The sequence below is a fragment of the Neodothiora populina genome (genome assembly GCF_041146345.1).
Source record: "Neodothiora populina strain CPC 39397 chromosome Unknown canker_contig_16, whole genome shotgun sequence".
Lineage (NCBI taxonomy): Eukaryota > Fungi > Ascomycota > Dothideomycetes > Dothideales > Dothioraceae > Neodothiora > Neodothiora populina.
This window is the reverse complement of record NW_027191409.1, coordinates 429335-444917: the sequence shown is the minus strand read 5'-3', so window position 1 is coordinate 444917 and position 15583 is coordinate 429335. Positions and strand designations below refer to the sequence as shown.

At 52.6% G+C, this 15583-nt stretch overlaps 4 protein-coding genes across 4 annotated transcripts; all 4 read right to left on the bottom strand.

Annotated features, from left to right (window-relative positions):
- Positions 1–351: 351 nt before the first annotated feature.
- Positions 352–3089, bottom strand: AAFC00_003495 (uncharacterized protein; the record flags this gene model as incomplete). The annotated part of the gene is made up of 4 exons (XM_069342972.1): positions 352–2739; positions 2796–2822; positions 2896–2982; positions 3069–3089. 4 exons carry the CDS (start codon positions 3087–3089, stop codon positions 352–354), a joined length of 2523 nt encoding a protein of 840 aa, XP_069200781.1.
- Positions 3090–4281: 1192 nt separating this feature from the next.
- AAFC00_003494 (uncharacterized protein) lies at positions 4282–7972 on the bottom strand (the record flags this gene model as incomplete). Its single annotated transcript, XM_069342971.1, has 3 exons — positions 4282–6050; positions 6105–6399; positions 6455–7972. The coding sequence occupies 3 exons, from the start codon at positions 7970–7972 to the stop codon at positions 4282–4284; spliced, it is 3582 nt and encodes a 1193-aa protein (XP_069200780.1).
- A 2537-nt stretch (positions 7973–10509) lies between these two features.
- AAFC00_003493 (uncharacterized protein) lies at positions 10510–11481 on the bottom strand (the record flags this gene model as incomplete). Its single annotated transcript, XM_069342970.1, has 2 exons — positions 10510–11151; positions 11215–11481. 2 exons carry the CDS (start codon positions 11479–11481, stop codon positions 10510–10512), a joined length of 909 nt encoding a protein of 302 aa, XP_069200779.1.
- A 1806-nt stretch (positions 11482–13287) lies between these two features.
- AAFC00_003492 (uncharacterized protein) lies at positions 13288–15428 on the bottom strand (the record flags this gene model as incomplete). Its single annotated transcript, XM_069342969.1, has 4 exons — positions 13288–13672; positions 13728–14121; positions 14176–15191; positions 15250–15428. The coding sequence occupies 4 exons, from the start codon at positions 15426–15428 to the stop codon at positions 13288–13290; spliced, it is 1974 nt and encodes a 657-aa protein (XP_069200778.1).
- Between the last annotated feature and the right edge of the window lie 155 nt (positions 15429–15583).

The following is a 15583-nucleotide window of genomic DNA, read 5'->3' as shown; positions in this document are numbered from 1 at the left end:
TGCAATAAGCTGATGTCGGATGTAGTGATGGAGAAGAATAGAGAAGTGAATGCTCCGTTGGTGATTGAAGAGCAATAATGACGATGCGTCAAGCATCCACGCCAAGCTTTCACATGTCACACAGGTGGAGCAAGTCAACATATACAATAAGACAACATCTATGCCCAAGAGAAAATTGAGCTCTGATAAGCATGCATTAGTCCAATACAACACCCTTGTCGTGAGCAAATCGTGATAAACCAAATTGTCAATCTCCTCTACCTCGTCGAGTAAGGCAGTCTTCTGACATCCTCCCATCCGTCATGTCCCTTCCTCCACTGCATCCCACCGCAGTCACCCCCCCCCCCGAGTCTAGTAAACGAAATACGTCTGGGTGAGCGGCAGAGTCGCGCTGGGCTCGGCCTCACAGATCATTCCATCAGCCTCGACCGTATACCTCTCGGCATCCACCTTCATCTTAGGCTTCTGGTCGTTGAATCTCATGTCCTTCTTTCCAACCGTCCTGCAACCCTTGACACCCTCGACTCTCTTCTTCAGTCCTAACTCTTCCTTAATGCCGGCCTTTACCGCCGCCTGGCTGACCCATGAAATGCTGTTCTGCTTGATCCACGCTCCGAACATCGGTCGCATCATGACCGGCTCCACCGTCGGGATGGATGCGTTGGGATCGCCCATCTGGGACCACGCCACCATGCCACCCTTGATGACTTGCGCAGGCTTGGTGCCGAAATTCGCCGGATGCCACAACACCAGATCAGCAAGCTTGCCGACTTCGATGCTGCCGATGAGATGGCCCATGCCCTGGGTCAAGGCAGGGTTGATCGTGTACTTGGACACGTATCTCTTGACTCTGAAGTTGTCACATCCGTCTCCGCGCTCCTTGTCCTCGGCCAGGAAGCCTCGCTGCACCTTGTTCTTGTGCGCCGTGTTCCACGTGCGCAGAATGACCTCACCACAGCGGCCCATTGCCTGTGAGTCCGAGGACATCATGCTGATGGCACCGAGATCGTGCAGCACATCTTCTGCCGCGATGGTCTCGGCGCGAATGCGAGACTCGGCGAAGGCAACATCTTCCGGGATGTTTCGCGAGAGATGATGGCAGACCATGAGCATGTCCAGGTGCTCGTCAAGTGTGTTCTTCGTGTACGGACGTGTGGGGTTTGTCGACGAGGGTAGCACATTCTCATGTTCAACCACCGAGATGATGTCGGGAGCGTGTCCACCTCCCGCGCCCTCGGTGTGGTAAGAGTGGATAGCTCTGCCTTTGAAAGCTGCCACTGTCGTTTCAACGAATCCGGACTCGTTCAGGGTATCCGTGTGGAGCAGAGCTTGAACATCATACTCTTCACACACATCAAGACACGTGTCGATTGCTCTAGGAGTGGAGCCCCAATCTTCATGTAATTTCAGTCCACACACGCCTGCCTCGACCTGACTGCGGAGAGGTTCATGTTCGCTGTCGTTTCCTTTTCCAGTGATGCCTATGTTCAGCGGGATCGTGTCGCAAGCCTGCAGCATCTTCTTGATGATATCAGCAGAGGGTGTGCATGTCGTCGCTTTGGTACCGGTGCTGGGCCCGGTTCCGCCTCCCAGTATTGTCGTGATTCCCGATGCTATGCTATCATGCGCCTGTTGAGGACAGATAAAGTGGATGTGGCTGTCGAAACCACCATATGTGACAATGTCCTTCTCTGCCGCAATGACATCCGTGTTGCTTCCGATGGCCATGTTGTCGTCCACGCCTTCCATGACATCGGGATTTCCGGCCTTGCCAATACCGACGATAATGCCATCCTTGATACCAATATCTGCCTTGTAGATTCCGGTGTAGTCAACAATAAGAGCGTTCGTCACCACCACATCCAGGCAGTCGGCGTCCGATCGTCCTGAGCACTGACCCATACCATCGCGGATGGTCTTGCCACCACCAAATGTGCATTCATCTCCATAAACGCTCAGATCCTTCTCTACTTGGATCCACAAATCGGTAGCACCCAGGCGGACTTTGTCGCCGGTCGTTGGTCCGAACATGCTGATGTAGGCCGCACGCTCCATGGAGAACATGTCGATGCGAGCCGAGTCCGCGCCAGGCTCAGGGGTATGATGGAAGCCCATGCGCTGCAATTTCTCCGCGAACCCATTCGCAATTGCCTCATCGTGGATATGGCCAGTGGCGATCCCATTACCACCCTTGATGATCTGGTTGCCGCCGATTTGCACCAGAGTGACCGTCTTGGCGTCTCCAGGCTCGAAACGGATCGAAGTGCCGGCGGCAATGTCCAATCGGTAGCCGCGTGCTCGGACGCGATCAAAGTCGAGTAGAGGATTGGTCTCGACGAAGTGGTAGTGACTACCCACCTGTATGGGTCTGTCTCCTCTGCTGGTGACCTTGAGTCTGATTCGTTTACGGTCCTTGTTCAATACGATGCGCCCTCCCTCCTTGACAGCGACGATAGCACCAGGTTGCTTCTCGGCCTCATACTCAGACGGATCCGCCGAGGGAAAGTGACTCATGTCAGGAATGGGAAGAAAGCTACCGTACAGAGCACGCTCCAGGTCTCCATCTTCAGAGCTGATCGGATCATGTACGGTCACAAGGTAAGTTCCGCTCACAAAGGTTCCCTCGACTTGGAGTTCGGTCAGAGAAGACACAACAGAAGGCAAAACATGACGGCGACCGAGCATGGATTTGCCCAGAGACATGAGGTCCGCGACCGAGTGATTGCCATCGCGAATGAGCTGCGTATCCAAGTCAGCGGAGGTCGCCGATGAAATAAAATGTGCACGAAAATTACCTCTTGGAGATTGTTCGCGATCAATGCCTGTCTACAGTGTCAGTGACTTCCGATCCCTATAACCAACATGTATAACATTTTCATCTCGTCGTATACTTACAACAGCCTCAGGGTGGTTGAGCTTGACGCCTCGGGCCAATCGTCGCTGAGCGAGCTGGCCCAGCTGCGTGATGACGAGCTTATCAACCTGAATAACACCGTGTCAAGTCAGTCATCCGTGGTCCTTTTCGTATATCATGTCGTCAAGTATGCAACAAGAGAAGAGACACACACCTCTCTGGGAGACAGCTGCATCTTGAACCCAGGATTGAACGATATGTCCAAAGGGTAAGGTCAAACACAAAGCGTCTCTGTACACTATGGTCGGAGCTCTGACACCTCAAGGTAACTCGTAGTGCAAAACACGAAGAAAGTTGTGGAGAATTGCGAGTTGTGACACATGGAAATTCAGCTGAACATGTGGGGGTTTTTTGCGATCTTCGTGCGGGGTATCAACATCCGAATGCTAGTGAGATAAGCTGAGCTACTGTACAGTACTTCTAAGCGACTCATCCTCGATGAGATAAGCTACCTTATCATTCGTAAGCCTGTCGTACATGTTTATACAAGTGCAATCGATGCAAGTCGCCTTAGCAATGCGGTCTGAACTACTTCGTAGGTTATTCACTGTGTAGAGGAACTCAGCTACGCAAAGCTCAATTCACATACCTCAAAAGAAACCAATGAGGACGATTCGCTTCTATGAGCAAAGATAGAGATGGGTTTCTATGTTGAGAGACGAAAACCAAATAAACCGCTTCTCTCCTCGCTGCTCATCTGCGCGCCTTCTCGAGTACACACGTGTCTATCTGCTCCGAACTCTTCGTCCCGTCTCCGCTGCAAGCAACTCTCCGTCCCATCTACCCGCCGGCAGGCAGCTGCAACTCTCTACTCACTCCGCAGCACCACCCTGTCGCGACCTGCAGCACGCGACGAGACGTCTCCACATCCCGATCTGCCGCCTCGAGTGACTGCATCACGACCAAGGTAAAAACAACTGCTCGATGAAACATGTGTTGCCCTCTGACGAATGTGCATGCCATGGCCGATAAATGTCGAAAAGGTAAAAGGAAGCTCGCAAAACAATCCAATAACAAAAAGCAGAAAAGAAGGGGAAGAAACTTGTATAACCCAGACTGAAGTTGCCTGCTCAAGCCCCATGTTCGCTTGCTTCCCTCCAATAACGCCGCGCTTCAGTGCGAACAAAATACATGATGTGCTTGCTGAGCCGGCGCAACTTAGATTAGGTGGTTCGCAAGGGGATGCTACAGAATAGATGCAATCAACGAAGTGAATTAAAAAGAAATGATATCCTTCCGAGGAAGGCATGAAAAGAAAGAGACCAAGGGGGTAAAAGAAAAGGAAAAAAAGAGGTTGGTGGTTTTGTAGGTTGCACTTCCAATAGGCTTGTGGTGCCATCGTCTCACACTTCGACAGAACGGGTCTTTCATACACTCCTGTCCTTGCCACGTTTTCTGAACCAGTCCATGACTCTGCGCGCACCGCTGGAGCTGCCACCGTTGCTGCCATGCTCATATGCCTCGCCGAACTTGCGATTCTTCTGGAGCACAGCTGGCTGTCTCTGTGCAGGTCTCGATTCCGCAACAGGCTCGTGATCGTTGAACCCGGCTGGGTACATCGAACGCTGCTGCTGACCCGTGCCGGCACTCGTTTGCTGAGACTCGACACTTTGCGACGGCGTGTAAAATTGCTCGCCTCTGCCATGCTGCCCAGCGCTTGGTGGTGGGGTGTTCTCGCGTCCCGGCTGTCCAGTGACGCGAGTCTGCTGTCGAGGATGCTGTGCCTGCGGCGCCTGCTGCGACATGGCGCCATCGAAGGTCGACAAATCCGGAGCGGTTGCCCCACGCACTGCTTGTTGCTGAGGCATTCTTCGCTGAGCACTTTGTCTATTGTCGATACCGCTATCATACAAGACCGGGATGTTGCTTCCGTTCGTGCTTTGACTTGGTGATCTGCTACGTCCCTGTCCGAAGGCCATGCCACGATCTATCTTCGAGTTGCGACGGCTGAGGGGCGCCGGTCCCATTGAACCACGTCTGCTTCCGTCATATGAATCATTCTTAGCACTGGTAGAAAAGCTCATGCGCGAGAAAGAAGATGGTAGGAAGGAGAAACGCCTCGATTGTCGAGAAGACTGCTGCGGCTGCTGTTGCTGTTGCTGTTGCTGTTGCTGCTGCTGCTGCTGCTGTTGTTGTCGTTGTTGCTGGCTGCCATAATCACTGGTCTTCCGGTTGAAGCTAAACGATGGCCGGCCAGAATCAGTCGATGGGCGAGGCCTTTCAGCTGGATCACTCGGCATTGCATTGCGCATGCTGAGCGGAGGGTAGGCACGTGATGGCTTCTCTGGCCGAACGGCGTCCTCATGTCCTTGCGATTGCCGGCGAGAGTTTGTGCGTCCGAAGATCTTGCTCGTGATACTCTCAACTGTGTTGGAACGCTTGTGACCTCGGGCAGACCTCTCTGGACGCTCCTCGGGGCGGGCTTGGAACTCAGCTGGCGTTTGCTGGCTGGCAGGTCTGGCGCCGTACGAGTTCCTCTTGGAGGACCCTTCAGGCATAGAGCCAGATATAATGTATCCCGAGTTCTTCGGCTGAGAAAAGCGTCCCTCTGCGTTGGTGGCAGCGACGGTTGGAGCGATAGCCTGGCCATAAGAATTGCCTCGCGATGGTAGTCTTGTGGGACCAGTTCCAGCGGTAGTCGGTCGGCCCGAGCTGCTTGAGGGAGGGTTCATGTTCAATGCATTGGATTCAGATACAGATCGCGGAGGCTCCCGTCCAGGACGTGGTGGTGGTGCCATGCTTGCTTGCGTAGCAGGTCTTTGCTGGCGACCTCCTGTCGCTGATTGGTAAGGTGCAACAGGCTCGAACGACTCGAGTGTCACATCCTCTCTGGCGCGAGCTTTCGAGGCAGAAGACACAGCTGGTGGCGGCGAAGCTTCCAATGGGGGTAGCGCGGTCGGTGTCGCCGCCGCCACTGCGGACTTCCCTCTTGCAGTATTGGTGTTTGGCGGAACATACTCGACCTGCAGTGTTGAGCGCTTGTGTCTGTCTTCTCTTTGTTGGGTGGATTTGTCGACCACATCGATGGGCACAGCGTGCTTCGCACTGAGACCGCCAGCGGACGTTGGGGGTTGAGCCCTCGACGGCTCTCTGACAGATGCACTGCGACCGAGCTGAGGTACTGCGTAAGGATCTTCTGTTTTGTCCGTCAGTATAAGAGCTTGGGGAGAGGGGAGATATGAAGTCCTACCTGTGGGCACAGTGGTGTTGACAATGTCTTCGATCGTAGTGGCACCACTGGTGACGTGCTCGACAACCTTGGCGTATTCAGACAGCCAGCTGTGACGAGCGACTTCGAACAGATCTGCTCTCTTTCTCGGATCGGGTACGAGGATGCGGCGCAACAAGTCGCGGGCGTGCGGCGTAACATATTCGGGGAATGTCAGAGGTGTGGTGACGATATACTTGTACAAGAGATTTATGTTGTCTCCTTCAGGGTTGGCTGGATCGTCGTCGAAAGGCAGGTAGCCGGCGAGCATTGCATACTACACAGATGTTAGCCATTGCGTCGTGGCACATGTGCAGCCACTTTGAACCTACCAGGATGACTCCGCAGCTCCAGACGTCGACTTTGCGACCGGTGTAGAGGGAGTCGCTGACGACAAGCTCTGGGGCGGCGTAGCAGGGACTGCCGCAACTTGTCTGCATCAAATCGCCGCGGCGATGCCCGTCTCGCATGATTTGATCTAGCCCATGTCTCTTGACAAAGTCTCTGTCCTGCAAGCCACGCTCAACGTCCTCTCCGAGCTCATCGGCAGGATTGAAGGTGTTGGCGAAGCCGAAATCGGTGATGATGATGTTCTTGTTGCGATCTAGCAGGAGATTCTCCAGCTTGAGATCACGATGCACGATGCCTTTCTTGTGCAGGTAGCCCACGCCAGACACCAATTGGGCGAAGAGCCGTCGCGCTGCCTTGTCGTTGAGGTAACGGTGGTTGAGGATGTAATCGAACAATTCGCCTCCGGACGCATACTCCAGAATGATGCCAATATGGCGCTCTGTCTCGACCATCTCGTGCAAACGTACAATATTCGGGTGTTTCAATTCTCTCAAGATGGCAATCTCGCGGTAGATCTTGGGCAGGCGGTTGGGGTTGTTTCCAAGGCTTTCTTTTCGAATAAGCTTGATAGCAACCTGCACTCCGCCGTCTTTTTTCCAGCCCATTTTTACTTTGCCAAATTCGCCCTCTCCCACTGTCTGGCCAAGGATGTACTCGCCAAACTTGGTCTCTTTTCTCGGCTGGCTAGTCTTGAGGTGTTCCTGTCTGCTCCTGGGACCAGCCCTCGAGCTTTCATCGACACCAGGCGCTGCGGCCGGCGGCATCGCACCCTGCGACTCAGCCATGCGAGCCTGAGCACGCTCAATGTCTTCCTGGGGGTCGGCAATGACTAGTCGATTGATGATGGTGCTGTCCTCTCTGGGAAGAGCAGTGTCCATTGGCAATTGGCCTACCGCGTTGGACGAGCGACTCTGAGACGGGCCAGATCGTGAAGGCGGCGATTGTTGGGCGCTGCTGCCTGCCAGTGAAGACGGGGGGTAGTCGCGCTGTCTCGGCTGAGAAGGGCTCTCTCTGGTACCTTCTCTTTCACTACCACTGCCGTAACCGGTCGAGTACTGCGGTTGGTAAGTTTGCTGTTGCTGTTGCTGTTGCTGTTGCTGCTGGGGTGCAACGACACGCGAGGGTGAAGAAGACACGTCGTCGGGTTGCGGACGGCGATGCCCAGAGGAGTAGGGTGAACCTGAGGCTTCAAAGTCGGGCTGATCGATGTAGTACGACGAGTCATGCGCAGGGTAGGAGGTGTTGCGGCTGCCAGGTGAGACATGGGAAGAAGGGGAAGGCTGGCTGTGGCCTTGACTCGTAGAGGTCGTCATGGCAGTCGATGGCCGTTGCGTCTGCTGGTTGCTGTGCTGCGGTCGAAGCGGGCTCTGAGCGGCAGAGCCACTGGGTGATCTCGCCTGGAGCGATGAGATGGGAGATATGTTTGGTGACGACTGCTGGATGGCTCCATGATATGACTGAGTGGACGGTGGCACTGCATGCAGAGCAGCCGAAGACATTCTACGCTCGACCTTCTCCAGTTGGAGTGTGAAATAAATGCCTAATATAGGGCAGGGTGAGGAGCAACAGTAGCGTGGTGAGGTATACCAGGCCTGGTGGAGTAGAGCTTGAGCGGTGCGAAGCTAAGCTGGAGTGCACGAGCAATAGTCAACAGCGATCGCGGGTGCGAATAGAAGAGACAATGACGATGATGGCGCCAGGTGCAGGTGACGGTGAAGGTGACGGTGAGGTCAGATGCAGGAGCAACAGAGAAAGCAACTAGGGAACGAGGGCGAAGAGAGAGCTGAGGGCGGTGAGGAAAGCGCCGAGTGTTCGCGCGGATGTTTGTTGATATTATGGTGCTTGTTGCCGCTTGCTTTGGCTACTGCCTCCTTCTCGGGGACGTCGTACTTCTCCTTATATGACGCAGAGATGGCTCCTCCGTCCTTTTGTCTCCTGTCGGCGGCGGCAGAGGTGTCTGGCGACTTCACGGCGATTTGCTGTCAGCAAACTGTGACGACACGCACAGGCATGAAAGACAAAAAGGTTGGCAAGGCAAGGCAAGGCAGGCGCGCAAATGAAAAGGGAAAAAAATGGCCAAAGTCGAGATGAAACCCGATGCTGCGCTGTAAAAGGTGCTCGTCCTTTGACAATGCAATCACGAGCCAGCCAGCACCAGCAGAGATTCCCTGGCAAGCGCGGGTCGGTAAGCGAATAAGGTGAGGTACCTTAAGGCAGTGAACAAAGCTTCCCTTTGCGACCTTTGGGCTGCAGCAACAAAAGCCCAGAAGTGAAGACACAGCTCCCGATCTCAAGTCAGATTCAAGATACGGCGTGATCCCAGCCTCGTCCGTGTTATCGTCTCTTTCCGCTGCTGCTGCTGCTGCTCGTCGTAGCTGTCGTCGTCTTCGTCTTCGGAAAGAAGAAGAAGAGGGGGAAGACGGAGACAAGAAAGTGGCCCACGATAGAGACAGCAAGCACAGGCACCTATTGCGGTACGAGTACAGTAGCACGTCCACTTTGACAGGAAGCAGGAGAAGCGTTGGATGAGTTAAGGTCCAGCACTAAAGCACTAAGATAGATGGCCTAAAAGGTAGTCGTGTTTTGCCCTTGTCGATAGGAGGCTCGGGAGAACTAGCGAGCCACGCTCGAGTATGTTTGTGCCGCTAGCAGAAACGTATCTCGGCTCGTCCAAATTACTTCTCCAAGCGTCCAATCAAGCTTGCAAGCCCTACTCAAAGATCGCTTACCCAAATTTCAGATCGCATACATGTGTGCAGCAAGAACAACCCATTGACAGTCGCGCCCGTTGACACACGCTGGGCCGCTGACAGAAACTACAGTAGATAGCTAGCTCTCCTTATCCTTGCCCTGCTCTCTCTCTCTCTCTCTCTCTCCACAAACCCACCCTCGACCATGAGCCGGCCGTCTGCACCTTGGACAGTACACTTGTCCCACAGGCTAAAGACCAACGTTCAACGGATACTCCGCTGTGCCGCTGTCTCAGGGGAACATCGTTGCATTCTGAACCAGACGTGGGCACTTACACGTGAGAGAGAAAGCGAGAAGCTACAACAGTTGCTTGTACTCGACCCCAGCTCTATCGTAGAAGTCGTACCCAAGTCATCCTCCACCGATCTATCGCAAACAATAGTGCGTCCAAATCGACAAACTGATTTCGTACATTTACCATTCCCCACTACTTATGCTTGCGCAAGTGGCAGGTGGCTGGGCGAGCTGCGTCTTGGCTCGAGTGTAGCACGACAGGACAGATCACCCGGCGCCGACGTAGTTCCTCCATGACGATTCCAATCTCACAGTGCGCCCAATACAGTTACCTGTCTTGAACATTGATACGACATGGCGCTCTTCGGCATCTCCGGTCATCGTCACTGATTCATCGGCTTCTTTTCTTTACTAAGCCATGTTGATCTGTTGCGCTCTGCGCAGACCATCCGCGATGACCTTCTTGCGTCGCGAGTCAGAATTTGTGTCTCTCTCGAACAACAACGCAGGTCCCTGGTGGAATGTCCGAAAGGTCTCGAGTCTGATGCACAACGGGGATTATAGAGTGAGGTACTTTTAGCTACCGCGGAAACGCTAATGCAGTGCGGCGGACCCGCGCAAACTCTATCCCTGCATCCGCCTCCCTTTCGCGCCTCGATGTGGCTGGCTACCTCTTTGCTATTCGGCACGCCAGCACCACAGTAGCACTGTACCTCTGACATTTGTGCACAACTAAAGATCTACAGTAAATCATCACACCTGCCGAGATATACTTATAGTGTGCAACATAACACGGCGACAGCTTTCCGAACCCGAGACTAGATGGAATCGGGAACTCTAAGCTTCCATCTGATTCAGATCACGTGTGTCTACAGCGCCTCCCAGAGCCACAATTCAAGATATTGTCTCGCTGTCTGTGTTGCTCGGTGAGATATATATTGTTTGCTGCGTGTCATGACTAGCATTCTTTTAGTTTCTCTGTTATTAGATCTACGAAACACACTCCCGTCCGATCACATCCTTCCGCGAGCATAGGAGCTTGATTACTGTCTTAATGTTGTCCTGACACTGAAGGCCTCTCGTCCAAAGCCAACCCATGCCGCAACTCCGCCTGTAACCTCTGAAGCATGACAAATTGCTCGTCGCTAATCTGTAGACTATCTGGCCAATATATATGATGAGCACTAATGGATATAGTCTCCGCGCCTCCACACCTAGACGAGACAGTAGACGAGGCTTTGCGCAACGCCTTCGCACTATCATTCGAATCCACCTTCTCCAGATCACCCAGGTCTTTCGGCTTCTTGAGATCTCTAGCTGTCCACCAGTACACGGGATAGCTTCTCTGGATGTTGTTGATCAATAAAGCCACGGTGAGCATCAGCGCCGAACTGAGCATGATGAAAGGAATATATATCCAACCCATCCGGATTATCTCCGCATTCGTGGCTGCGAGAACAGCAGTAGCTCCTCCTGGCGGATGAACGGTACCCGTGATAGACATTACTATCGATGCGACAGCACAGCATACTGCCCCAGCTATCCACTGCAAATTATCGAAGTCGGAACTACGCTGGAAACCTTTGGCGATGGCAACGCCAACGAGTGCAGACAGCGTTTGACCGAAGAATGCATTACGAGGCTGAGCTAGTGGGGTCCGGATTGCGTTGAAGTCTAGTATCGCTGAAGCCCCCTGCATGTCGGTCAGTGACATTTCTCAGATGGCACGACACGGCTCGACTGGGTCTCAACATACCAAGCTGGCTATGATGACAGGAGGCTTGTATTTCGTGAGTCCTGGGGCATAGCGGTACAAAGCACCAACAAGTAAAAGACTAGCCAACGTTCCGACAAAGGACCACGCACAAACGAGCAGAACAGGACGTTCCTTGTAGTCTTCATTGCGATATCCGAGCCAGCGAGATATCGGTTCAGGGAGCCGCGACAATCGAGAATGTGGGAGGTAAGGGTTCAAGTACGTGTCGAGGTCGAAATCAAGAAATCGAGCCAGCCAAGGGCCCATCTTGTATTATATATCCTTTTCGCAATGCCACGAGTGATCGAACGAATAGCCAGGTAGCGAAGATGGAGAACTGATTATTCGTGAAGTTGATGGAAAATACGTGAGATGTGCATAAGGAAATTATGGGAAAAGCAGTGCGATGCCTACAAGGTGGAATACATCAAGATATGAGGACCAGGCAAAGAAGAGGAGACCAAAAGACGCAATATCGCTTGATCCAGCGGAATGAACGGCAAAGACGTCTAGGTCTGGTACCTGTTTGGGCGGTGACCGACGACAGGACAAAACGACAACTCCTCGGTCAGCTGCTAGCGAGTAGACATACCATGGAAGTCGCTTCGAGTTCTCCGACTCAGAAGCCTCGTCCGTAAAATCCCTCTCGAGGAATCCGGGTAGGGTTTTCACGTAGCTTGTGATTCAACAACAGGTTGACATCTCGAGTCGCTCACGGCTCTGTCTGGTAACACTCGGTCACTGCAGCGACGACTTACCTCCACACCTGAACACCCCCTGCCTTGTCTTCCAGTCCACATTACAGCCATGACATCGCATCGCACCGCATCTTCGGCGCAAGAGGCAAGAAGTGAGGGCAACCCGAAGACGTCACCGACCCTAAGCAGTAGTAAAGCGCGCACCATATTGATTTCCAAACAACTAGTCCCTTCGTCTCCAATAGGCAATCAATGAGGGGTTGAGGCAAAGACAACCGAATTGAATTGGAGAAAAAAAAGAGAATGACAGAGCGGCGTGAGTTGCAATAACGTAATAGCTCTGTAATTCCCCCTCATTAAAGTCGTTATTGTGCCTGTATTTCCTCGGGGAAGGCTAGACGGCTACAGCAGAACGATTTCTCAATTTCGCAATGGCAAACCACGTAGGAGGGAGAAGAAAACAGGATAAAAACAGAGTGTCGAGTCGAAGAGGCTAGTTAGATATATATGTCTATAAAAAATGCTACAAACCATATCAAAAGATAGATAAATAGACAGAGATAAGAACAAAAGCGCCGTCTTGACTGCTGTGTAAAGATAAGCACATACATACCAAACAAGCACTTAGTCCCTCGGAGACATGACTCTCGACTCACACATCTCCTCTGCAATGACAGAGTAGACGTCTCCGCGGGTTTGTGAGTCTCGCCCCCAAGCCACGAGGCATAGTGTAGATGACTTGATCACCCACAGCGCGGTCCATCTGTCCGTCCGGCCATCCGCCCGTTCGCTTTACCTAGGGTACGGTACCTTACCTGCTCACTCTCCAACGACGTTATAATGTTGTTTGGATTTGGGTTTGGGCTCTTACTTGGCACCCGCCCCCCCCCCCCCCGGGTGGTGGTCTGAGCTTTGTATTATTTCTATATAAGGTAGCCACCTGGGAGTCGAGCGAAGCTACGTGCTGTACATTAGTAGTCGAAATAGGTCGAGGGTTGTTTCGTGTAGAGTGAGCATACAAGCAGATATGCTCCTTCACTGTTTAGATGACTCGGGCGATGACGTCTCGTCGTATAAATAAAGATTGTGACGTTTTCTAATCGGTCCTTCGGGACCAAGTCTAATGATAGGAGACCCGTTCGTTTTCCATAAATCTCATGAACAATAAAACGTATTCGAATTACAAGTATGTGTGTTGATGGAAAGTTGTTCTAGAGAAAGAGAAGAAGAAAGCAGTGGAACAAAAACATCAAAAAGAGGAGGATTTATATACAATGAGTCCCCATTCGCAAAAATGCCTCGATCATACAACAAACATCGCGCTGAGTACAGACAACGTGAAACGTGAAATTCGGAAGAAACGACCCTCGGATCCTCATCCACTCGTGCCAAGTAGCTCCTTTGGCAGAAAGTTGAAGATTGTACTGACAACAGCAAGGCAAGTCGAGATGACGATAAGTGTCCAGTTCATAATCTTCTCGGCTTTGGAGATCTGATCGCCAAAGATCTTCAGGTGGAACGCCAATGGCAAGATAATGCAAATGCTGAAGCATGCTACGGAGCCCAGCAAGCTCATGATACGATCAAAGTCAGGCACCAAGATTGCAAAGATAACAAAGAGAATCGTAATCACGACTCTGATTGTTGCCTTGAGTAGTCCGCGGTTGAAGCCTGACATGCCGTGAAGTGATGTGCTTTGTGCTACCGCACGAGAGTCGAGGCCGGTCAGGATCTCAATGGTGCTGATGATCGGTCGTGCGCTATCATGGATGTTAGCTATTGCTTACAGCTTCGAAGACATGGATTCAGACTCACTTCAATGGGATCTTCGTTAAAGGGATGATGGCCACACAGATGGCGATTATCACAGAGAGCCACTGCGGGTATCCGTCGGTCAGAAAAATGTTCTTGGTCACCTCGTCACGAACGCCCTCGCCAAACATAAGCAGGCCTACAACAGCCATGAAGAGATCCAACGTCGCCGTGAAAGCATATGTGATGTTAACTCCGCGGCGGTATTTGTAAGGATGTCTCATGTCACGATAGATATTAGGGAAAACACTGTGTCCGCCCCAGGGCGACATCAACAAGCCAAACGACAGAGGGATCGTCTGCCAGTGCTCGGGGAACAAGAAAGTTTTCATGGGCTGGCGAAGTGAGCCAGGGGAGTCAGGCTTGATGAGACCATCCACGACCACAGCCAGAACAACTATAGAAATGTGTCAGCTTTTCCAAGGCGGTGAGGAAATTTTGTACTACGTACTGCCAAAGCATGAGACAATGCCCAATATGCTAGTAAAACTGAGCAGTCTCAGGGGCATGAAAGCTAGAGGGATCAGAATGACACCGCAGACAATTTTCCACTCCATAATGCCCCAGCCGGGGATCAATGCATCAAGACTATCTGCAAACAGTACGACCAGCGCCACGCAGGTCGCAAGAAGCTCCAGACTGAAAAGAAGACTCGTGGCAAGTCGAGCTCCAGGGCCGAAGGAGACGTACGCTAAGTCGGCGAATGTGATCAGTGAGTTGTCCACGTCCAGGCATTTGGCGAGCAGTTTGGCTGTGTATTGGGTCGAGATGGCGGCAAAGACAAAGAAGATAAGTCCAGGAACCCATCCGGAGTACTTCAAGGCCAGGGGAAGTGCGAGTAGGCCGACACCGATCAAGACATTGACGGAGTTGAAGATGGTCTGAGGTAAGGTTGATTGGCCCACGACAACGTTGACCACCTTTCCGTCTTCTTCGATTTGCTTGACAAGCAATGGCTCCCGTTCTTTGTCCGGCTCGGTCACGCCCTGCATCTGCTGCTGTCTGAACAGACGTCCTGCATGCCTCATAGACGGCTCGTTGACCCTCGAGGCAAGGCTTCCGTATGTAGTACCGTAGCTACCACCGAATGGCGAGGCCAGAGATGGCTCGATCTCGAATATGTTGTCTTGCGATGGGCTCGAGCGATTGAGTGCCCGAACAGTGCCATAATCAGAGATGGATGCGCCGTCCTGTACAAGGCCAGTCTCGTCGATGGCGTCGTCGGAGAGCTTGCGACCATCTTCCTCAAAGGCCTGTCGCAGCAGTGATCTGTGTTGCGACGGTCCGCTCTCCGCGACATCTCCTCTTTCATACTCGTCCTCGTCGGCGTCCTGGACACGGAAAGAGTGGCGGACAGGAGCAATCTCGTAGAAGCCAGCAGCACGCTGCCACGATCGGGCGAAGTTGTCGATACTGTTCACACCTCCGGCATGTCGAATGGTGTTGATGCGCATAGACATGGAAGACCTGTATTGGGTAGTCAGTATTTTTATCTGGTTGCAATATATATCGTGGGCAAGCGTACCGCCTATGTCTCAGATTTTGATTGTGGCCTTCTGGCGAGCCTACAGCATGCTCGGGTGCATCATTGACGTCCTCGCCCCATTGCACGCGGCTCTGTAGCGTTTCAGATGAACCACGACGATCTGCGCCTCTTTCATAGTCAGTCCAATTGGACGGTATGGGCTGTCTTCCTGGGGCCATTCTTAATTTTGGCGAATAAGGACTATCTGCGTTCTACAGTATGCGATAGCAGTTTGCGTTGAAGCGACTGCTATCGACGGCGGATGGAACTAGAAAATGAAATGCAATATAGTCAAGTATACTGGCTTTTGTGGGGTCGGAGATGACGACGGGTC